The following is a 23349-nucleotide window of genomic DNA, read 5'->3' as shown; positions in this document are numbered from 1 at the left end:
AATGGCTGACTGGCAGAGCCTTGCTGTGACCTTCAATAGCTCAGCTGGCAGACCAGAGGACTGTAGTAAGTTTCCAAAGGAGTCCTTAGGCAGCAGGTTCAACTCTGGCTTGAAGGACTTCCCTTTTTGGGGCTCCTTTTTGCCATCAAAGGGCTCCCCATAAGGCCTGGTGTCCTCGGGTGTGGGAGAAGCATCTGGCCAAAGGATCATGCTCTCCAAACCCTGGGGTTGGACCAGGGACCTTCACATTTTCAGTTTAACACTCACACAGCGAAGCTACTTCGGCTGCTGTCAGAACTCATATGAACACTCCTACTGAGGTACGTGAGCATTTCCCCCCACCAAATGTGATGTATCTGCCTGGTTTCAAACTAGGAACCTTTTGCATGGGGGCCTGGGAAGGAGGCAGTGAGTGCTTTCTTAGTGTTTGGGGCCCATTTTTAAAGAACTGCCACAATCCATCACTCCCCTGGTGTGCTGGAAATGATATCATTTTCTAGCAACTTGGGAGTGCATGCACCTATTTTGGCTATGAATGGAGTGCACATAGTTGTCTCCTGAATGGAGTGCACATAGTTGGCCAGTTTTCCACACCTCCCCCAAGCCCCACTGGTCAGATGAGCAGTGGGGGGGGGGGCAGCAGCAGCGTCCAGCTCTAACCTGTTTCAGGGCAGGGGGGAGGGTTTAAGGAGAATTTCTTTTAAATTTCTGTTTTGTTGCCTTGTGTACTTCATTGTCACTTTTCTATTACTCACCCCGGCAGCAAGCTATCTCCCACTCTGGAGTTCTGCTAGCATCTGTTTCCTGGAAGCAGGCAAAAGATATACTTCTGCCAAATTTTGATTCAGTGTTCAGCAAACATGATAGCTGCTCCTCTAGAGAAACAGGAGATTTCCCTGGGCCTCTGACTCCAGCTCAGACTAGTTTCTTTCCAGGCTTGGGTGGCAAATTTCACATGGCCCTCGAGGAGGGCTAGACCTTTACCTGTGGTGTAATCTTTGATTGCTCATCAGTTGGTAGAGGACTAATGGGAATGCAGGAAATACGGGGTATTGCAGTTTTAGAGTGATGATTCAAAGAAACCTCCTAAAAGAGTATCCCTTTTTTGCAGCGGTTTTCTGAGAGTTGGTGGCACTAGAGAGATTTCTCCCTGCTCCCACAAGCTCCTAACTTTTTCTTTTGCAGCTGCTTCCTGCCAAAAAAGTGTCCCCCCCCCCACCAAGGGATTTTTTTCTCTGTGCTGCTTAGCTGACAGCTTAATTTCTGGTGGTCTTCCTAGTCCTCATTCTGTCTCTAGGACAGAACAAAACTTAGTAATATCCTAGGGGTTGGGTTGCCGACCCTCAGCCAGCAATCCTCAAGAGACTGGGTGGGGGTGCAGGGAGACTCACTGAAATATCATCTTGTGATGCCACTAATATAATCAGCAGTGATGTCACCATGTTGTGGGACACTCTAGCATTTCCCTGAAACTCTGTGGTTTTATAATAGAGTTTTGTGGAAATTATAGTGCATCCCATGACACAAGCAATGTCCCTTCTGGTTATGCAGTTGGAAGTGACATTGTAGTGTTGCTGGACACTGTGTCTCCCCCCACCACTACCATTTCCCCATGCTAGAGAGGATTGTGGGTGCTTCAGTGAGTGTTTGCTCACTGAAAGTGAGCAAATAGCACCCCTAGCTGGGGAGGGGAGTAGCTTGAGATTTGTTTTTCCATTCCTCAGAAGTAGCTCTAATTACAGAAACGGTTGGTGATCCTTGATCTAGATCTTCATCTGTAGCTGAGCTCTTCCTCTGTTCTGCTTGGGCAGGCTCACTGGTGAGATGAATTTGCTAACCAGTACGCTACTGAATCTTCCCTTAGTTGTCTTGTCCAAAAACCTGGCCCAAAGCCACAATGAAACGTGTGAAGGGCAGAAGTGGCACCTGAGAATTCTTCACCTACCCATTTGATCACATTTCTTCAGAACTTAATGCTTTCATTTTTTTTTATTTTGTTGCAGCCTATTTAAAATAAGGATGGCTTTTTAAAGCCTTCCTGTTAAGGACCAGTTCAATAGGTAAATAAAACCCAATATTTCCCCTGGGATGTGTTTGTATGGAAAGAAGCGGCATACATCTAATTTTCAAGAGACAGCCTTCACATCCCCCAGGATCCTTGCCAGTGTCCATCAAGAAGGTAAGTCTGAATCTTTTGGTAACAGCTGCTACCACATGAAGTGTGGAAGAATTCTGTCCTGTATCTGCTGCCCATCAGCTCCATTATTTTATAGAAGGCATCTATGCTCTACCCACTTTCTCCACCCCATACATTATTTTAAAAACCACTATCATATCCTTCTCCTTGCCTCCCCCCACCCCCCACCCCACCCCCCACACACACACCAAACCATAAAACCCTTGTGTTTTATCACAGGGAAAGCGTTCCCAACCTTGATCGTTTCACTTGTCTTTTTGGGTGTGTCAAGAACAAACAACATCGCACAGAAACTTCACATAACTTTACATTCTGCAATACATGGTTTATTCAATACAGTACAGATTTTTTCCTCCTGTATAGGAAACTCATTTATTCAGTCCAGTCCAGTCTGCTGCAGAAATTTTTTTTCGTTTTAAATTCTTCAGTACTATAAAACATAATCTGAAGGCACATGATGGCCGTTTCCACACACATTGAATAATGCACTTTCAATGCACTTTAGTTATCCTTTAGAAGTGGATTTTGTGTTTCACACACGAAAACCCAGTTCCAAATGATCGCTAAAGAGCATTGAAAGTGCATTATCCAATGTGTGTGGAAGCAGCCGATGTGCTAGCGACCTTGCTGAAGCACAACAGGCTGGTCTGTTCCTAAATGGAAGACTTCTTGCATACCAGATGGATGCCACCTTCAATTCCATGAGAGAAGAAAAGTGGGGTTTACATGTATAGCTAACCATACTGCATAGTTCAGCTTCTCCCACTGAGATAAAGACTTCTCCAAAGTGAAACACTTCCCAGATTGTAAGATGTAGAAAGAATCGTCCTGATGCACTGTATGAGAGGTATCTGTCTATATGACTTTACATGTATCCATATGTGATAATGGGGATGGAGGGAATACGGGGTATTTATTTTTAAATACAATATGCAAATAAAATTGTAGAGAAAATATAGCAAGGGCTGCCTCTATGTGGAAGTGTGAAAACTCACTCTCAGTCACAACAGCAGCAGCAGCAGCAAGCACAACCGAAACAGACAAAAACAGATTCCCATTCCCTCCCCTTTCCTCCATCATAAGTGTGCAAAAGTGCAGCAGGACAGCAATAGCCACAGTTTCTTTCCCGTTCGCAGCTTGGAAAGTCTCCCTTCTCCTTCCCTTTCTCAGAGCCAAGCTACAAGTGACGCCTGACACAGGTTGGACACTTGTCAGCTTCCCTCAAGTTTTGATGGGAAATGTAGGCCTCCTGGTTTTACAGCTTGGCTCTCCATTACAGCTGCAAGACCAGGATGCCTACATTTCCCATCAAAACTTGAGGGAAGCTGACAAGTGTCCAACCTGTGTCAGGCGTCACTTGTAGCTTGGCTCTCAGTCACTCTAACAGTGTGGTTGGGCTTGGAGAAGTCAGTGCCCTTTAAAGGCCAATAAAGGAAAGCAATGGCATGTAGCGGCCCCTTGCCATTTTTGAAAAATATAGCTTTGCTTTACCCCGCTCCCTTCCTGCATTACCCCTTTAAGCTAGATCAACGAGGATTTATTTTTGATCTGGTTTAAAGGGAGTTTGCAAAGCATTGTGCTCTCACTGAGAAGACCCTCATGCAGACATGAGAAGAGAAAGCCCCACGTGAAAGCAGTGATTTATGTATATATAGCATGATAGTGCTTCAGTCAGACAACATATGCACCAAGCATAAATATCATCACCAATCAGACTTGCCATCTTGCACAATCCGTCATAATAATGATACGATCCGGTCTTTTGCTAGTTTGCTGAAAGAAAATCTTGTGAAGTACAATAGCAGAGTGTGTTGATTTGAACTGAAACAGGGTCAATATCTCTACAAGACGTGCTCTCCTCTGTACTGGTAGTTTTCTAGTTGCTTGGAGAGATCATCAAGTGGTTAACAGTTAAGGACATGTTACAGATTTCACTGCATTTACTTTACAGGGCATAAATATCTGCATTACGACATTTCTCAAATTCCATTTTTATCCAAAGATTATATTCACATAATTTCAGAGATATGAGGCAGGCCCTGTGAGAGCTTCACATTTGCCACTATGTAAATATTGTTAATTTTTCTCAAAGTCCATGAGCCAAAATCATGAGACTCTCACACTGCAATCCTAAATAGAGTTAACACCCTTTTAAGCCCACTGGTTTCAATGCATCAGGAAGGGTAAAACTCTGCTCAGGAAGCCACTGGCAGCCTCCTTGGTGACACCTGATTTCCCGAAATGCTGATTTAAAAATACAATTATACTGTAATCAATTGTATTTACATAAAGTTAAATCTGTGATGAGGGTGTTAAAATATTGACACTGAAATCCTGATTTTCATTACTCAGGGATAAATACCACTAAAGTCAATGGAGTTTATCTCACCAGTGACTACCGACAAGATTGAACTCCATACTAACTCCTGTCTAACTGCAATAATATTTATTTATTTCAAATTTCTATTCCACCCTCCCCGCGAGCGGGCTCAGGGTGGATAACAACATATTAAAATACAATAAAAAATCATCTACATTAAAACAGAGTATTAACACACGTTTAAAACAGGATGGTGGACAGCCTTCACAGGGAGGGTTAAGATTTTATACACCCCTTTTTTCAGGTCGGTGGAGGCCCAGCCTCAGCCATATGCCTGGCAGAACAACTCTGTCTTGCAGGCCCAGCGAAAGGATAGTAGGTCCTGCCGGGCCCTGATTAATATATAAAGGATTAGAAAATAAAAGTTTGAAAGTCATAAAAATGCATGATTTATCAAAAAGAGATATTGTACCTAATAGATATATCTCTTGAAATCATTACATCCTGCACTAATTAAGCTAAACATCTGTTTCTCATACTGGTTACTGGTGACTATATGTAGTTACAGCTCAAGCTTATCCCATTCAGATCAATAAAGCAGACTGGTGCCTTGGCAGACTAGACCCAAGAAACTTTGAGGGGCAGCGAGTCACCAGAACAATGTCCAGCAATATCATTCATGAAATCATTTGCAGCTGGCCATGGGAGTGCTCCTGTGCTTCACAGGGCCAATTTCGGCCCCAAACAGGGGAAGGGTGGAAGTGGCATCATTGGGACAAGGTTGGGAGATGGGAACGAACAGCAATACGAACAAAAAAAAGCCACAAACAGCCCAATCTGCTGTTCGCAAACAAGCTGTTCGTGAGGCCCCATTCTAAACGAACAGGTGGTCGTTGCAAGCCTCGTTCGTTGCTGTTCGTTGCTGCAGACAGTCTGGCACCTGCAATCAATTTGCTTGGCAACTTAAGAAGGGATTGTCTGAACTCTGAACTCCTGTTGTTGCCCTGGAAACCCCAATCTAAGCCCAATGTAGCTTGATAGGCAGGTCTTCCTTTCAAGTGTGGAGCTCCAAATTTGTTACAAGGGAGCAAAGACCAGGGGGGAGGGGGGCTCCCAGCTCTGGTTTAGTTTGCAGACAGTGGAGAGGGAGAAAGACAGGTGCTGTTGGCATTTTGATACAGAGAGTGCATTGGAGCTTGAATTTTCTTTGTGTGTGGTGGGATAGGGATCCACCCCTTCCAGTTCCAGGGCTGCTGCCAGGCTCTGGGCCAAGCTATTATTTATTATTGGTACCTTTCCTGCTGCCTGCTCAGGTCAGGTTTTTGGGAGTGGTGCAGTAGGGATCTACCCCTTCAAGTTCCAGGGCTGCTGCCAGGCTCTGGGGCCAAGCTATTATTTATTATTGGTATCTTTCCTGTTGCCTGCTCAGGTCAGGTTTCTGGGACTGGTGCAGTAGGGATCTTGACCAAACTTGGATGATGGTTAAAGGAGAGCCTGCTGGCCCCCATGAACAGCCAACCACGAACATGTTCGTGAACAAGGCCATATTCGTGGTTGTTCGTGAGTCCCTGTTCGTGCATGCCAACAAACAACGAACATCATGTTCAGTTTTTTTTTTCTGTTCGTGCCCATCTCTAGTTGGGAGCTAAAGATACTCCTTTTATCATTGTAGAATTTAATGCCCCCTCTTCTCCATTTTTTTTAAGATTTCAAATTTTTCTACAAACCTGGGTTGTTGTTTTTCAGGTCTGTCTTGTTTGTTCATGGCCACAATCTCTGGATCACCTTCCAATGCTAACCTATGTGCCTATTTCTATATACAGAACTGTTAGTCTTAGGGTGCAATATGGGTGCCAAGCCCCTGGCAAAAGCAGGGAATCTCTAGCCCCCGCCTTTAGCTTCCCTCTGTTGTTCAGAGTTTTTTTTAAAAAAAAAGTCTAGACTTTAGTCCTCTAGAAATCACCCAAAATTCTATGGTTTTCCACAGAGTTTCCAGAAATTCTTAGAGAGGTATGACATCACTTCTGGGTTTTTGCAGAAGTGATGGCATGCATTGCTGCTAGTCGCCACCCCCTGCCCCATCTCACACTAGTTGCTGTGCCTGAAACCCTTGGGTGCAATCTAGTAGTTGGACTGTGTAATTGAAATCCATCTCCTTGAGTTATGTAGTTAATTTGAATGCAAGCAGTATGTTCTTCTTTTCACTGACACATTTTGCACTCAGTATCTCAAAAGCCTTTAAAAAGAAATAGGAACTCCTATTTTTGGAGGGTACATTTACACCAGAGATTTTGTAAATCAAATTAAGTTCCAGAAAGATCTGAAAAAGCAAGACACCCACAAAGGAAACCCAAAGCGGGGGGTGGACAAGGAAAGGATATGTTTTGTGGATATTGTCTCAAAATACGAAGTGGCCAGCGTTTGAAATTTAATGAAAGCTTCACATTTACAGGCCTCTTCTGTTACCTCAGAAGATAGACTACTTCTTGATATTCCTGAGGAGAAAACAAGAAATATATAGTAGTCATATTAGTACTATCCTGATTTTGATATTAAACAAAGAAACTATTACAAAATCAAATAAATAACTGATTCTTAATTGAGTTCTTATAAGTAAAATAAACATTGGATCACAAGCATTGAGGAAAAAAAATAAAAACAGATTTTTGAACAAAATTGAAAAAGTGGGCCTCAGTCAAAAATTCAGTTAATGCAATCAGTCAGTCACTTACTTCAGTGGCCCCCAAACAACCCATAAGTCAGGGAGATAGCTCCATAAGCCCTCCAAAACTCATTGACTGGTGTAGTCACTTCTGAAATTCTGAGCAAGAGTAGTAGGTACCACCACAAAATGGCTGCACAGGGTCAATTGCAAAATGTTGGAAGGTTCTAATGCATGAGATGGACGCTGCTTCTGAATGGGAGCTGTCTATGGATACAAAGGTAATAGTTCTCAGGCTATTTCTGATGCCTCCTGAACTGGTGAGGCACAAGAAAGCCTAGATCCGCTTTTTTACTTAGGGAAAGAGAGGCTGTGTGATTTCCATTTTCAAAGGGCAAAGTTTGTTCCCTCTGACCACAGAGAGAAGCACAGACGCAAAAGGAAATCTGTGTATAGCCAAGCCCAGGTCACACAGCTGTGGCAAAGCTTGCTCAGGATGACCTCAGCACTTTGTTAGTCACTCTGACATCAGGGAGCAGCCCCGAGTTCCCTGTTTTGAACTTTAACAATCAGATGCCAGCAAGTACATTGGCGAGTGCTGTGGCAACCTTCATGTATCAATCACTCTGGAGACTGCTGCCATGTTCAATATCTGTACCAGCAGTAGGTAACGTTTTTTTTTTTGCCCTCTCTGAAAAAAAATACAAGATCTACCTGTGAAGTTGTGGGGTGGTAGAGACTAGGATTGTACTTGGAGACACTCGCCCAACAAGCCAAGCCTCCAGTAGTAGTACTATCAGCATTTCAGGGATTTCCTTTGATCTCACTACTAGCTATGTAGATCTGTAAGGCAATAGAGGGCATAAGCTCTGGCTACTGCCTTCTCCCACTCCACTGCAGTGCTGCCCATGCCTTGGTTGCTTGGGTAGAGATCTAGTCCTGGGCACCAAGGTCTGGGGTGGCGCTATCAGTATGTATGCCAAGGTTCTGTGTGAAGCGCCATCAAGTTGCAGCCTACTTAAGGCAATCCCATAAAGTTTTTCAAGGCAAAACATGAGCAGAGGTGATTTGGCATTACTTGCCTCTGCATAGCAACCCTGGACTTCCTTGGTGGTCTCCCATCCAAGTACTAACCAGGGTAGAAGATCTGATGAGGTCAGGGCATGCCAAGATTATGAGCAGGGGTCATTTCGTAGAAAAAAAGCTAGAGGGACTCATTAGTATAATCAATTAACATAACTCATTAGCATATGCCACTCCTCTTGACATCACCAGAAGCGTGTCATTAGTATAGCTGATTTGCATATGTCACACCCCCTGACATCACCTATCCTGGCTGTTTTGGACCCAATCCTTGCCATTCAGGGCCAAAATTGGGCCCAAAATGGCAAAAAGGGGCTGAAAATGGCCGAAAAGGGGCCCAAAATGGTCAGGATTGGACCGCTACTGAGTGGGAGAGTGATCCACCACCCGTCAGAGGCCTGATCTGGGCTGTTTCAGCCCCAATCCAGGCTGAAACGGGCCCAAAATGGCCGAGAGTCAGGTGGGCGGGGCCACCTGACATGTGACCTCTAAGGAACTGCCAGAACTGCATTCCTGCATGTTCCCCCTCGAAATGAGCCCCGGTTACGAGGTTACCAAAGCCCGATATTTAGCAAAATTATATGGGACTGTGAGGTTATTATGCTTTCTTACAATCTATTCATGTGTTTATGTAAATTATACAGTGTTAATTGCTTGCAAGTTGCAACCCATCGACTATGAAATGCAAAATCCTATTAATAGTCTGGTAGCTTCAGGATTGTTTCCATTTATAACATAATAGAGATTGTTGATGTTGAAACTAATTGTCTTACCGTCTTGTTTAGTACCATCTGTGGAATATTTTTGCTATTGAACTATGCATAAAGGACTGATATTTAATTAGAGGCAGTGGGAGGAGAGAGAACAATTTTGACTATGACAGCAAGTCTAATTTCATGTTTACACCAAAGTTCTCTGAATGTGCAATTGATGAATCTCCGTGGAATGAAACAAGAGCTCGAAACACAAGTCTTTTATGGACTTAGAAGATCTCCTAATGGTGAAAAGAACTGTTAACTGGAAAAGGTTACATTGCCTTCATTTAAAATGAGATCTATTTTTAAAAGCTTAATTAATTTTCAAGTAGGGCTTATTGCTGTTGAAGTGAGCTACCCAGAAATTAAAATTAAACCAAATATAAATTGGGGCAGGGGGAGACTTGGACACCAACACAATACTGGCACACAATATAATAATAAAGATAATTTGTGACATAAATCCAGCATATGCAGTGTATTCTCATTCTATACTACCGAAGATTTCCAGAATATGCTGGAGCAGATGAAGAATATTTCCATCTCACAGAAAAGGAGTTTGCAATTTGTATTCCCCTTCCATGTTCATTTCCTGATTTTCACCAAGCATAACGTGCTGTCCAAAGTGGTAAATGGATGTCAGTGTCTTGCTTCCAAACTACAGTTTGAATGAATGATTTGAAATAGGTTTGAAAACCACAGTTTGGAAGGAAGCACTGACGTACGGTTTGCATTTTGGATATCACAGTAAGGTCAGCAGAACCCAGGAAGCAGAGGACAGAACCCTCACACAAGGGGAGAAAGGAGAGTATGCAAATCCACAGAAGCATTCCAAATCAATGTGAAAGACTTCTACATGAGACCCTAGAGAGCCACTGCCAGTCACATTAGACAATATTGATCTTGATAGACTAAGAGCCAAGCTACAAGAGACGCCTGACACAGGTTGGACACTTATCAGCTTCCCTCAAGTTTTGATGGGAAATGTAGGCATCCTGGTCTTGCAGCTGTAATGGAGAGCCAAGCTGCAAAACCAGGATGCCTACATTTCCCATCAAAACTTGAGGGAAGCTGACAAGTGTCCAACCTGTGTCAGGCGTCACTTGTAGCTTGGCTCTAAGGCCCTGACTAAGTAGAAGGCAGCTTCATCTATTGGAAGACACATCTATGAATGGCCACTAACCAAGAGAATCATGTCTAGAGGTAGTAAAAACCTCATATTACCAGTAATAAGAGGGCAACAGCAAGGGAAGGCTTTGGCCTCTATGTTCCATTTGATGGTCCTTCAGGGCAAATGAATGCTGGACTTATGTTCTTATCCCCCGTGTGATAGCAATTTCCTTTGTATTCCTCTTCATGGGACGGAAGGCTCTGAGGTAAATTAACTTTTTAAAAATCCTTTGCGTCCATTTAATTCCTCAACATGTTTATGAATACAGCAATCATTCTTACTTGAGCATGTTTTCTTATCCGCATTCAGCGTGTATCCTTCATAGCAGGCACAATAATGGGAGCTGCCACTAGGTACACAGATTTGCTGGCAGTCGTGGGTTCCAGATGCACAGACATCCTCAGATGAAGACCGGACTGTAAAAGGGAATCACATTACACACAGAAAACAAGTGGGAACATGGACATATTCACAAGGAAGAGATCTCATTTGTTGCCCCTACTGGACCTCCACTCCTCTGCTGTTTGCACTTTTTCCTGCTGTCCCTCTACTGCTGCTGGCTCCATGTCCCCCTTCAGTTCCCCTCTTGCTCTGTCCAAGTACCGCACCATAGCTATTCCTGCCCTTCCCATCATTTCCTCTTCCTCATGGTATTGGTGACTGGCACAATGTCGTGTGCTTCCTGAATTTCTTCCCCCCCCCCCCCGCCAACATTTGTACACATGGCTCATAACACTTTTTAAAAAAAAAAAACCTTCCCCCTCCCTTTAAACAAACCTAGAGGTTCTTCTGGGCCCATTGTGTGATTTTATTTTTCAATCCACTCGGCAGCCAGCCTTTGGCTACGAAATGCAAGGGTAAGCTTTTCTTTTCATGCCCCAAATAGTACTGAATTAGCTGCCACATTTTTAAGCCAAAGTAGCACTGAATTAACTGATAAGGCCGAAGGAAGAAGTTATTCGTGGAGAAAGTTTTAATTTATGAAGGGTTTTTAACTGGCATTAGAATTTCATCTGTGTTAAACAGAATTGCATTGAATTTGTATTGTATTGTATTGTATTGTATTGTATTGTATTGTATTGTATTGTATTGTGGAAGAGCTGAGTAGAAATAGTTAAAACAAAACAAAAATTAAATTTACTGGAACAGGTCTTCTTATCTGGATTTAAGGTGTATCCTTCGTAGCAATCACAGCTCCAAGAGCCATCACCGGCCACGCAGATCTGCTCGCAGTCGTGGCTTCCATCTGTACAGATGTCCCTAACTAGGAGAAGCGTTTTAAGCAATAATACTGTTATACGAATGTTTTAATCTTCCTGATGACATTTATTGAGGTAATACATGAATCTATCAGCTACTGAGGCATTACTTAGCAAGGGCTTGTGTGGGATAAGGATTCAGCTGTGACGTGACAAGTCCCTGCTGATCCAAAACACACTTCAGCCAGCAATTCACCGAGCAGTCAGAGAAAACAACTACCACAGCCCCTTATCTTCAATATGGGGATAATGATACCAACATTTACAATATTTTCTTAAGGATTTCAAGTGCATGAAGCTTTGAAATGTCCTATATAAATGCTAAGGAATTGTATTATTTTGTAGCTACCAGCTTCTTACTTGAACAGGTCTTCTTATCTGGATTCAGGGTGTACCCTTCATAGCAGTCACAGCGCCAGGAGTCATCGGTACTCACACAAATGTGCTCACAATCGTGAGTTCCAGAGGCACAGGTCTCCCTAACTAAGAGAGAAGTTGAGGAATTATACTAACACCACCATTCCCCCCTTAAAAACGTTATCCTCACAAAATGGGTTGAGTGGCCCACATTCTTACTTGAGCAAGTCCTCATATCTGGATTCAGAGTGTATCCTTCATGGCAGTCACAGTGCCAGGAACTATCACTGCTCACACAGATGTGCTCACAGTTGTGTGTGCCAAGGGCACAGGCGTCCACAGCTAGAGGATAAGCAAACAGAATCCTGTTTAATGGTCCCATAAAAGAACTTTTTATTTTTCCATGCTCTTAAGATGGAACATTTATTTGATTAGCTGGGTGGTACAATCCTCTTATAGAATTATACCGCTCAGTTTCCACATAATTAGTTGCTTGTTTGAAAGTACTTCCATAAGGAAATCGTGCCTCACACCAAGACTTGCCACTTCAGAGAGGAGGCTGGTTTTCAAGATCTCTGCCACAGATGGTAAGTTTTGGTGGAAGTCTCCATTTTAATACAAGGCCCTTGTGAAAAAGTGAATTCAAATAGTACAGTGATACAAACAAATTCATTTTAACCAGTGAATATTTGAATAATTGCTAAGGCTAGCAATGACATTTAGCTGAGCTCACATATGGTATGGCTTGTGCTGTGAATAACACTGACAGAAAACAATGTAGGATTTAATGGAGGCCCATATCTCTGTAAAATTTGAATTTAAGATCCCAAATTATATAACTTACAAAATCCTGTAACTAGGAAGAAAAGCAGGGCTTGCTGTACTTTCTATAAAAGGTACTAGTCACACATCACAAACACACCTTTATGATTTCTGAGATCTCCCCCCACATGGGTTACCAGTGCTTTTTTTCTGGGGGAACGCAGGGGACGCATACCCGTAAACATTTTGTGAATCTAATGGGAGAAAGTAAAAAAAATTAACTGTTGGAATTCCCGCTAAACCAACTCCAACTGAGAGTGCCCCTAAACATTTTTTTAGAAAAAAAGCACTGGGTTAATCTACCACAAATCTACCACAATAGTGTGACATATAGTTACCATGCAGTCCTAAGCAGACTTCAGCAGGCTTAGAAAGGTGTAACGCTGCTTAGGATGGCACTGTTAGTAAACCAGACATTGTTTCTCACAGCAGCACAAAGAAAGATAAAATGATGACCTTACCACAAAAAGTCTCTCTAAATTTTGAAGCCAACTTTTCAATCACACCGTAAGTCTCCACATAAGAAACATGGTCATCCACTGGCTCGCTAGCCATTAGCCGTAAAGACTGTATGTCTGCTCGGTCAACCCCAACAGCATAGATCTCAATCCCAGAAGCCCGAGCTCTGGATGCCACCTCCTGCGCCTGATCCTGAGGCCGCCCGTCGGTCACTATTATTGCCACCTTGGGAATATTGAGGGAAGACGGCCTAGCTCCTGATTCTTCTGTAAAAGCCTCATCCACGGCTGTCTGAATAGCCAGACCAGTCATGGTACCTGCAGTTAAGGGACTGATACGGGATACTGCTTGCTTCATGGAAGCTTTGTCGAAATACGTTCGAAGATTAAACTCAACCTTTACTGTGCTGGCATAGTTCACTACTGCCACACGAGTGGCTGCCTCTCCCACATCTAAGGAGTCAATCATTTTGTCCAAGAAGGTTTTCACTTTTTCAAATTCCTCAAGTCGGACACTGCGGGAGCTGTCTATGATAAACACAAGATCCAGGGGCCTGCTCCGGCAAACTTCATCTGCAAGAAAAACAAGCACAGAATTCCATATTTATTGAAGTTGGGCTTGGAAAAACTGATCCTGAAAATTAAAATTCCTGGAGTTTCCTGGGCTATGTAATGGGATCTAGGCGCTTGTTTTGCTGAGATAGTAAAGTATAATGCAAGAGTTCGCTTTCTAGAACAGAACTTGATGATGGGATTGCTATGAGTGTTGAGAATTTCAGAGAGAGCTCTCGATCAAAAGACTTGAAACCATTTTAGCAGTTTTTAGTAACAGGCTCCAAAATATCAAATCAGGTGGGGGGGGGGGAAGGGAGGGAGGTGAAATAGAATAGCAATGCTTTATCAGAGAGCAGGAGAATATATCTACCTTTTATCAGAGGTCAGCATACTAGAGGTTAAGGTACCAACAAAGAGTCAGTGTAGGAAAGCCGTTTGTATAACTGAAAATATACAACTTGACATGTTGATCTGCAAAGTTTCTGCAACCCAAACACTGGTTGTTGGGAGCCCTTTATTAGGAAGTGACACACATGAGTTCTCACTATAAATCCTAAATATACACAGCCCCCCCCCCCCATGTGACTGTTTAGGACACTGAGATTAAGCTGCGCATGGTTCACATTTGACTACTGGAAACTGCTCACCTTTTTCATTCCCCTTTCTATGAGCCAAACTACAAGTTATGCCTAACACAGGTTGGACACTTGTCAGCTTCCCTCAAGTTTTGATGGGAAATGTAGGCAGCTTGGCAGAATGTTGGACAAGTGACAGTTGAAAAGTCCATTGGACAGCAGTCGGAGAGCCAAGCTGCAAGACCAGGACGCCTACATTTCCCATCAAACTTGAGGGAAGGTGACAAGTGTCCAACCTGTGTCAAGCATCACTTGTAGCTTGGCTCTGTTAAGTGCTCTAAGAAGCCCTTTAGTTCCATAAAAATCCTTGCCAGTCATTCTCTTCCCATACTGGTGATTCTAGCATCCTACCCACTCCTCCATTATACCTTAATTTAAAGATTTTTTTCAACATCCATACTTGGGTTCCCTACTGATTGGGCAACATTTCTCTCTAGAACACAGGTTGCTTACCCCCTACCTTATATATTCATTTCTTTCCTCTCTATTTGAAGCCCCCATTTCATTTCTGTATTTCATTATTTATGAATGCCACACATTTCTATTGTGTTTTAAACAGACTTATCTTTACCTATCTACCATTACTAATGCTGTATTTAAAAAAAGAAGAAAGCACAATCACCAAATTGAGGAAGACTGTAAGGAGAGGTGCCCATTAAGCACAAAATACACCTTAGATTGGCAACAGCTGTGTTGAACTGTTATCATTTAGTCCCAAGGGTAAGGATGCCCTGTGCATATCGCGACAGTAGACATTTGTTCAAATTTGTGCTTGAGGTATCAAAGAGACAAGCAAAAGATGAGCCATAGGGTCAAGCTACAAGTGACGCCTGACACAGGTTGGACACTTGTCAGCTTCCCTCAAGTTTTGATGGGAAATGTAGGCATCCTGGTCTTGCAGCTTGGCTCTCCGACTGCTGTCCAATGGACTTTTCAACTCTCATGTCCAACATTCCTCCAAGCTGCCTACATTTCCCATGTTTCTATGTTTCTAAATGCAACCTAAGATTTTTAGATCACTTTTGCATGCCTCTTGGATTTAAAGTATGGTGAGGGGAAACATTTTCAAATTTAAAACAGTCTTTAGTTTTTAAAAATATTTGAATTCAGACTCCATCACTCTACTGTGATTGATAATCTGTGGCTACTCAGAAAGCGACATGGTTTTTCTGGTTCAGTAACTGACAGGATTGCAAGATAAATTCTTAAAGAGATGGCCACGATCCTTTGTCGCTCTGGAGTCCTTGCTGCTTGTTAACTCACAACTGGACATCTGAAGGGTCTTTTTTAAAATACCACAATTTTGGATGTATGTTCTGCAATAGATACTGTGTCACAAATCCAAGACTGCTGCAGACTTCAAGATGTAAGGATTTACAAAGTATACCTGAACTTGCTTTTACTTATGTACACATTTATTTGGTAGCACCAGCTCCCATAGGTACTAGGAAGGTACATGTTAACTGGTATGTATATTTGGAGCATGCCTCTGTCTTTCTTGCCAAATAATCTAGTTTAGGAGCTTAACTGATTGTGTGTGTGAGAGAGAGAGAGAGAAAGAGAGAGGGGGGGAGTGAGAGGGGGAGAGGGGGAGAGAGTTATGTGCTGTCAAGTCGCCACCAACCTATGGTGACCCTATGAAAGAAAGACCTCCAAAATGTCCTATCATTAACAGACTTGCTCAGATCCTGCAAACTGGAGGATGTGGGTTCTTTTACTGAGGAAAGCCATCTCATTTTAGGTCTCCCTCTTTTCCTACTGCCTTCCACTTTTCTTAGCATTATTGATTTTCAAGAGAATCTTGTCTTCTCATGATGTGACCAAAGTACGATAGCCTTAGTTTTGTCATTTTAGCTTCTAGGGAGAATTCAGGCTTGATTTGATCTCGCGCCCACTTATTTGTCTTTTCGGCTGACTCTCCTCCAGCACCGCATTTCAAATGCATCAATTTTTTTTCCTGTCAGCTTTCTTCACTGTCCAACTTTCACATCCATACACAGTAATGGGGAATATCATAGTTTGGATTATCTTGATCTTGGTCCCCAGAGAGAAATCTTTATCTTTAAGGATCTTATCTAGTTGATTTACTTGGGTTATTTTTTTTAAAAAAATTAAAAACACTTTCATGCTGAAAAGCATAAAAAGAATGCTACAGGCACAGGTGTCTAGGGATCCTTGCAGACCTTTATTTACGCACTACAGCCACCAGCGATCTCTTTTATGAGATCTTTGGTTGCCTCTGGTTTAAGGACATGGGTTTTTCCACACACAAACAGGTTTGTAACCAGTACTCATCTCTAACTAGGTTATGCAGCAGACTGTTGGCAAGAGTGTTACTTCCTATACCTCTCCCACTGACTTTCTGAGCTTATGAATACTTCTTTAAAAAGGCTCAGCAATTGGAACTGTTCTGCTCAGTAATTCTCACAACAACTGTATTAGATATCTGCTGTCACATCTACAAGAAGAGAAAAAATGCACCAGCTGAAATTGTGCATCTTCCAGAATAAAAACTATACTATTGTCATGCAACGAGTGACCTGTCAGGCTAAGGCAGGGGATACCTTGGTTGCAATTCCCACGAAGCTATGAAGCAAAAGGGGGTCTCTTTGAGTTAGGTGCTCTTTCTCAGCCAAACCTGCCTCATAGGGGTGTTGTGAGAGAAAAACAAGAGAAATATGTAAGCTGTTTTGAGTCCCCTTGGAGTGAAAGGCAGGGTGTAGATAAAGTAAATAATTTACTTTATCTACTAGTTTGGTGTAGAGGTTAAGAGTGGTGGGACTCTAATCTGGAGAGAACCGGGTTTGATTCCCCACTCTTCTGTTTGAAGCCAGCTAGGTGACCTTTGGTCAGTCACAGCTCTCTGGAGCTCTCTCAGCCCCACCCACCTCACAGGGTGTTTATTGTGGGGATAATAACGACATACTTTGTAAACTGTTGTGAGTGGGCATTAAGCTGTCCTGAAGGGCGGTATATAAATCGAATATTATTGTTATTAATTTGGGGACAGAATGAAATACACTAACCAGAACTCTTCGGAAGAGAAAGTAGAATACAAAGAAAATATATAGTGATTGTAGAGGCAAGACAGAAAACTAGAGCATAAAATGAAACACTGTGCATGTGTGTGTGTGGAAACGCAGGCTCAGGCTACCCCACACAATTTTAAAATAAATAAGTCCATCTTCCCCCCTCCTCCTTAAAGGCTAGCCCTCCTTCAGACTGGAGTATAATTACCTGTAGGGGAGACTGCTGAAGAATAGCTGCCAGTTCCGCGGGAGTAGGGCTCGTCAGCCAGAGGTGTGGAAGCTCTACCCAAAGTTTTGACCTGGTGTGGAACAGAGTCCGCTCTTCGGATTGGGAAGTTAGCAAAAGTGTACCGAGTCCCATAAGCTACTGGCAGCAGCACGCAAAGACAGTAGCTGAGGGTCTTCACCAGCCGGAACATTTTAGCTGCTTTGGTTTGAGCACCAAATGATCCACCTCACTCAGCCCTCTCCGTTTTCCCCCCTTTCCCTTGAAACAGCAGATTAAGATCCTGGCCGAAGAACTAATCTGGGAGGGGTGGGAAAAAAGCAGTCACCACCTTTCCCTGACAGCAAAGGTTCGCCTCTATCAAAGAATCCTTTGAACACATTCTTTGAGTGGCCTTCTCAGTAGGCACACGCTTAAAAAGACAGGCTCCCTCAAAAAGGAAATACAAAACTAGCACATCATTCAAATCTACTTCGGCCAGTAATCAAGTTAATTGGATTTTAATTATCAACAGCTGCAAGAGCCAATCAGGCCAGAAACTTGGGTGTACCACCAGACTTCCCAGCACTCCCCAGTTGTGAAACCCTCAGACAGCCACCTCCAAGTTAACTTACTATAATGATAACTTATATCCAAGATAAATAGAATGAGAAAAATATTCGTACACACATGAAGAGGCCTGACACTGAATCAGATCATGGGTTCACCAAGGTCAGTATTGTCTGCTCAGATTGGCAGCAGCTCTCCGGGGTTCATAGCGACGTCTTTCACGTCACCTACTTCCACATCACCTGTTTCCTGATTCTTTTTACTGCAGATACTGAGGACTGAACCTGGGACCTTTTGCATGCCAAACATATACTGTATTCACTAATAACTGCACTTATAGGGAGCTGGGGCTAAGAGTGACTTACTCAAGGCCCCCTACTGAGCTCATGGCAATAGTGGGATTCAGTGCTGATTCGTAACCCAACAACTTAGTCTCTCTACAAGAGATGCCTGGGTGTGAGTTCATCAAGTGTAGAGGGAGACACGTTAGCCGGGAAGCATAGTTCAAAAAGGCAGAGCTGGTGATCACTCCTCAGCAGGTTTGTTAATTTCATGTTTCCCTCCCCCAAAGGCTTTGTCAATTTTACCTCTCCGGTTTAAAACGGTGAGGGATTATAACCAGAGGGCAGTGAGGAATGGAAATGGGCTGGAGCTGCCTTCCCGATCTGGGCTTGGACCTGGAGAGGTTATAATGGGCTGAAGTTTCCCATCTGGCATTTCACAGCCCCTTCACACAGCTCCTTTGCCCCGCTGCCGGCTCCGTCTTTTTAAACTACCCTTCCCTGCTAACGTTACATCTCCCGACATATGTTCTTTATGTGTCAGACGTCTCACATAGAGACTCTTCGCCACTACGCTAATATGAAGTAGGGTTGGAGGTTTCTGAGTACCAAGCATGCAATACAAGAACACACCTGAAATCAATCAATCAATCAATTTAGTGTATTTAGGATATTTCTATGCTGCCTGCCTGCCCTATCCTGCTCGAGGCAGCTGACAAATCAGATCACTAGTCCATCAAGGTCAGTATAGTCTACTCAGGCTCCCACATATAAGGACCATAATCAAATTAAAACTCACAGGAAACCAGGCAGCTGGGAAAGATTATCCAGCCTTGTTTAAACATCTCTGTAGACATCTTACCTGCATCTAAAAATCTAGTTGAGGATGGTTTAAAGGATGGACCTCTTTAGCCATTGGGAAACTAATAGGTGAACTGGGATTTCTGTGTACATCCAAGTACATGTATCCACTGAATTCAACGTGATAGATTTAGACTGTTCAGATCCAAGCAAATCAGTGTTTAGATAATGGTGGTAAAGTTGTACTTTCTGTTCTCAGCATGGTGCCAAAAAACCAAGGACCAGATGTCCGCACAAGGAACATCCTTATATAAACTCACCTTAATTCTCCCGCTGTTCTGTGCTCAGTTCTGAAAACACACGTTGATACGCACAGTGAAGCTGGTACCTTCCAGCCTTCTAAAAACACAATCCTTGTTTTATTTCCATTAGCATGAAAACAAAAAAGGTACCCCAACAAGTAAAAACATCACGAAAAACCAAATTAATGGCACGCTCTTGACCATGCAATTTTTAAAAATAATTCAACCAGACGCATCAAGGCTGCACTCTTGTGGCGGAGTGTTTCGTGAATGAGTGGGTGCATGGAGCAAGCTGGATCTCAAAGGAAGAGCTCAGAAAGTCTGACCTGAGCATTTACATCAATTTTCATTTGTGTTCAATGTTCAGTACAGTTCCCACATTATGTACTTGCAAACAAATGGAGGGTTAAGTGGGAGTGTTAAGTAAAAGATCTCACTTCTGGCAGCTAACATGCACTCCATCCTAAAGCCAAACTCTTTCAATATGGTCCAGCTTCTCAGCCCTGGGCACACTGACTGGCAAGTGAGCCCAGCTGAGACGTGCTTCTCAAACATGTACAAGATCATGCAGTTAGTCAAGTTTGTTATAGTGGCCACTTAGTGCACAGATTGCAATCAAGTTTCCTCCAGTTAGCCAGAAGGGCAGCCCAAGCCCTTCCCAGTGGGTCCAAGGAGCCAGTTTCTTAGACTTCACACTTAGATTTCTTGGACTGTTCAATTAGGGCTCAATCATGATTACAGGCACTTCTCAAGACATGGGCATTACTTCAGCAGGTCTAGCCAGGATTATAGCCCTGTACACAAGTTATAGTGAACACATGTACAACCACGTACTGTGTATACTCAATTGTGACCAAAACCCCACATTTATCCAGGCACTGATACCCATTTCATTTGCAAAGTGAATGTATTCTGGCTCTTCCTTACAAACAGTGTACACATGTACAGTCAGGTTGTATAAGCATCCAGTGTTACCTGTAAACAGGGTTGTGTATCACCCACTGCTGCTTTGATGAACGGGCACTGTGCTTAACTTGAATGCATTTGACGTTTGCATAGAAGCCCAGTACTTCTTGCACTTCTGTATAGTGTATGTATATATGTAGAGATGTGCACCAAGACAACCCTGGTATTTTTCAGAATCTGGTATTCCTGATATTCAGGTCCCCCCATACCACTTTTCTATGCAGGTCAGTTTTTTAAAAAAAATTCTAAAATTAACTGTACCCATTATTCCCAATGGTGAAATCTTTCCAGAGGGGGCTGGGGAGGGGTGTTCATGCAAACTACACCAAAATTGCAGCAGAACAAGGACTGCCTGTTCTCTAAAGGCCTCACAATTTTCAAGTAGATTGGGTCAATGGGTCCAATTCTACAAGCCCCTGAACAAGGTGCCTTCAGCTTCTCTCCATTGTTTTGTATGGAGAAAAGCAATCTGCTTTCTCCAGGACAAAGAAGCCTTAGCCAACCACACGAGAGCAACCACTGACCAAATGCCTCCCAATACAAAACAGAACCAACAAAGCCCAACAGAACAATGCCAAAGCAGAGAATCCCAGAACCAACCTGGTAGCAGAAGTAAGGCAGAGCAGCCAAAAGCATGCACTCCAAAACGTATTGTCCTGAAACTGCAGCCAGGATGCCAGCTTGAAGGCTATGGGTCAAAACTAGAGATGGGCACGAACAGCAATACGAACAAAAAAAAGCCATGAACCGCCCAATCTGCTGTTCGTGAGCAAGCTGTTCGTGAGGCCCCATTCCCGGTGAACATGTGTTCGTTCCAAGCCCTCTTTGTGGCATTCATCAACCATTCGTAGAGCCAGACAGTCTGGTGCCTTTCAATCAATTCCCCAGGCAACACAGGCATGGACTGTCTGAACTCTGTCTGAACTCCTTCTGGCTCGTGACCCCTCAAAGTAGCTTCCAGCAGATAGTCCTGTTTTTTCCACTGTGAAAATGACAGGAAAGAGGGACCCATGGATCAAGGCTTTCCTAGGGTCCAATCTCTCTGAAACTTGGGGGGTCTTCAGAGGACAGTGAGGACTCTGTCCCCTGCAAATTTGGTGGGTATTGGACACTGGGAAGGTCAGTTTGTAACTCCTCAATTAGCTTCCAGCAGACAGTCCAGGTTTTGCCACTGTGAAGAGAAAATGACATGAAAGGGGGAGGAGACCCATGGACTCTCCTTTCCCCGACTCAAGTTCAGCTAAGTCCCAAGAGGGCCATTCCGGCTCCCACGAACCTCCAACCATAAACATGTCCGTGAACATGTCGTGTCCATCGATGTTCATGAATCCCTGTTTGTGGATGGCAATGAACAACGAACCGTGTTGTTGTTTTTTCCTGTTAGTGCCCATCCCTAGTCAAAACGCACGAGATGCACGGGGGAGTGTTGGATCCTGCAAGGATCCCTGGGCATTGTAGTTAAAAAAAAAAACAGCTGCTCAATGTGAACCTCAGCTCACTTGGGGGGAATTGCAACTGGAAGGACTCTCTCTCTCTCTCTCACACACACACACACACACTTTCTCTCTCTTTCAAAAGTCCTCCAGGAGCTAAGGATGGGGGTGGGGGGACGTTGGGAACAACATAACAAGAGGCAGGAAAAAAGCGGAGGTGTTTTGCAAGTGAAAGAGAAACCCAGTCCCTCCCATTCTTCTTCTCCTGGCAGGGTCCCGTTACATCCCCACCTCCACCTCCTCTCTGAGCTCCTGAAGGAAAACCCGCTGATTTTTGTATTTTGGTATTAGCCATGCAGCCTGCCAGTTGATGTCTGCATCTCAAGCCTCGGTCTCTCTGCCCCCCTTTGGAGGTCAAGTGGGTGGCAATCAGAGATGGGGCTTTTTCAGTAGTGAAATGCCCTTCCCCTTGAAGCTCAGCTGATTGTCTAACATTGCTTTCTTTTAAGAACCAGACCAAAATGGTTTTGCTCTCCCAGGCTTTTAATTAAGGGGTTGGTTTTTACACAGCCCAGAAACTGGTTTAAGCTGTCTATGGTTTGTTTTTATGATGAATGCATTGCATTCTGCTGCAGTATTTTAATGCTGGGTTTTAATTAAGATCTTAATGGCTGCGATTTTTTATTTTGTAAGCCATCACAGGCAGGTTCCTGGAGAGGCTGCCTAAAAGGTTCGAAATAAAGCAAATACAGTTTCTGCAAACTTGGAGAAGCGGCAGCCAGTTTGGCTGTTTCTGTAGAGTGCTCAAGGCACATTCATTGTAACTGTATTCCTAACAACCTCAACCTAATTAACGTGAAAGCAAAACATGTGTTTCACAGAGCCTCAGACCGTATAGTTTGGACTGGCCAATATGGTCAAGACAATCACAGAGACTATGGAACCAGAAAATGATGGGCTAGATCCTGTTTAGATTTCCAAGGGCACAAGGGTTTTTGTCAATTTTCACGGCAGCCCAAAACACCCCACAAAAGTCTCCTGGGGGACCAACCCCCCCCCCAAGAATAACTGAGGACTCCCATGGAAGCGGAAGATCAGTGAAAATTGCCCCACCAGCCACAACCCATTGAAATCTAGGCAAGATCCAAGCCATTGTTACACCAAAGTGCTGTGAATGTTTAGGCACAAGTTTGACTAGCAGGGCTTACAGCACATAAAAACACTTGTGTGTTTGAAGATAATGAGAACTTGCATCCCCCCCCCCTTTTTAAAATAAACAATATGCCATGATTTTGCACTGGATTCATCTTCAACTGGTAATGACTTTATGAATCACAATGAGAAAACTTTGCAAGATGACAAAATATAAGTTGGGGGTGGTGGTGGTGGTGAAAATGCAGTCAGTCATTAGAACACAAGACTTTTTAAAAATAACGTGTTTCCTGCCCATAATAGTTTTTGATTGGAGACACATTATCAGATCAGTAA

At 43.3% G+C, this 23349-nt stretch overlaps 1 protein-coding gene across 1 annotated transcript; it reads right to left on the bottom strand.

The window, feature by feature from the left end:
- Positions 1-6815: 6815 nt before the first annotated feature.
- Positions 6816-17722, bottom strand: MATN3 (matrilin 3). Its single transcript, XM_054971079.1, has 7 exons — positions 17512-17722; positions 13088-13657; positions 12016-12146; positions 11808-11922; positions 11330-11452; positions 10470-10604; positions 6816-7012 (listed from the first exon to the last, which is right to left on the bottom strand). Exons 1-7 carry the CDS (start codon positions 17720-17722, stop codon positions 6816-6818), a joined length of 1482 nt encoding a protein of 493 aa, XP_054827054.1.
- Between the last annotated feature and the right edge of the window lie 5627 nt (positions 17723-23349).

This window comes from Eublepharis macularius, chromosome 1 (genome assembly GCF_028583425.1).
Source record: "Eublepharis macularius isolate TG4126 chromosome 1, MPM_Emac_v1.0, whole genome shotgun sequence".
In the NCBI taxonomy this organism is placed as follows: domain Eukaryota; kingdom Metazoa; phylum Chordata; class Lepidosauria; order Squamata; family Eublepharidae; genus Eublepharis; species Eublepharis macularius.
Note: the sequence above shows the minus strand (reverse complement) of the source record. Positions and strands in the feature narration are given on the sequence as shown.

Coding starts and splice junctions, on each gene's coding strand:
- MATN3 (XM_054971079.1), bottom strand. CDS start 17,722: ATGTTCCGGCTGGTGAAGACCCTCAGCTACTGTCTTTGCGTGCTGCTG. Junction 12,147..13,087: donor ATTTAGAGAGACTTTTTGTG/GTAAGGTCATCA, acceptor CTTATCCTCTAG/CTGTGGACGCCTGTGCCCTT. Junction 7,013..10,469: donor GGATAAGAAAACATGCTCAA/GTAAGAATGATT, acceptor TTTTCTCCTCAG/GAATATCAAGAAGTAGTCTA.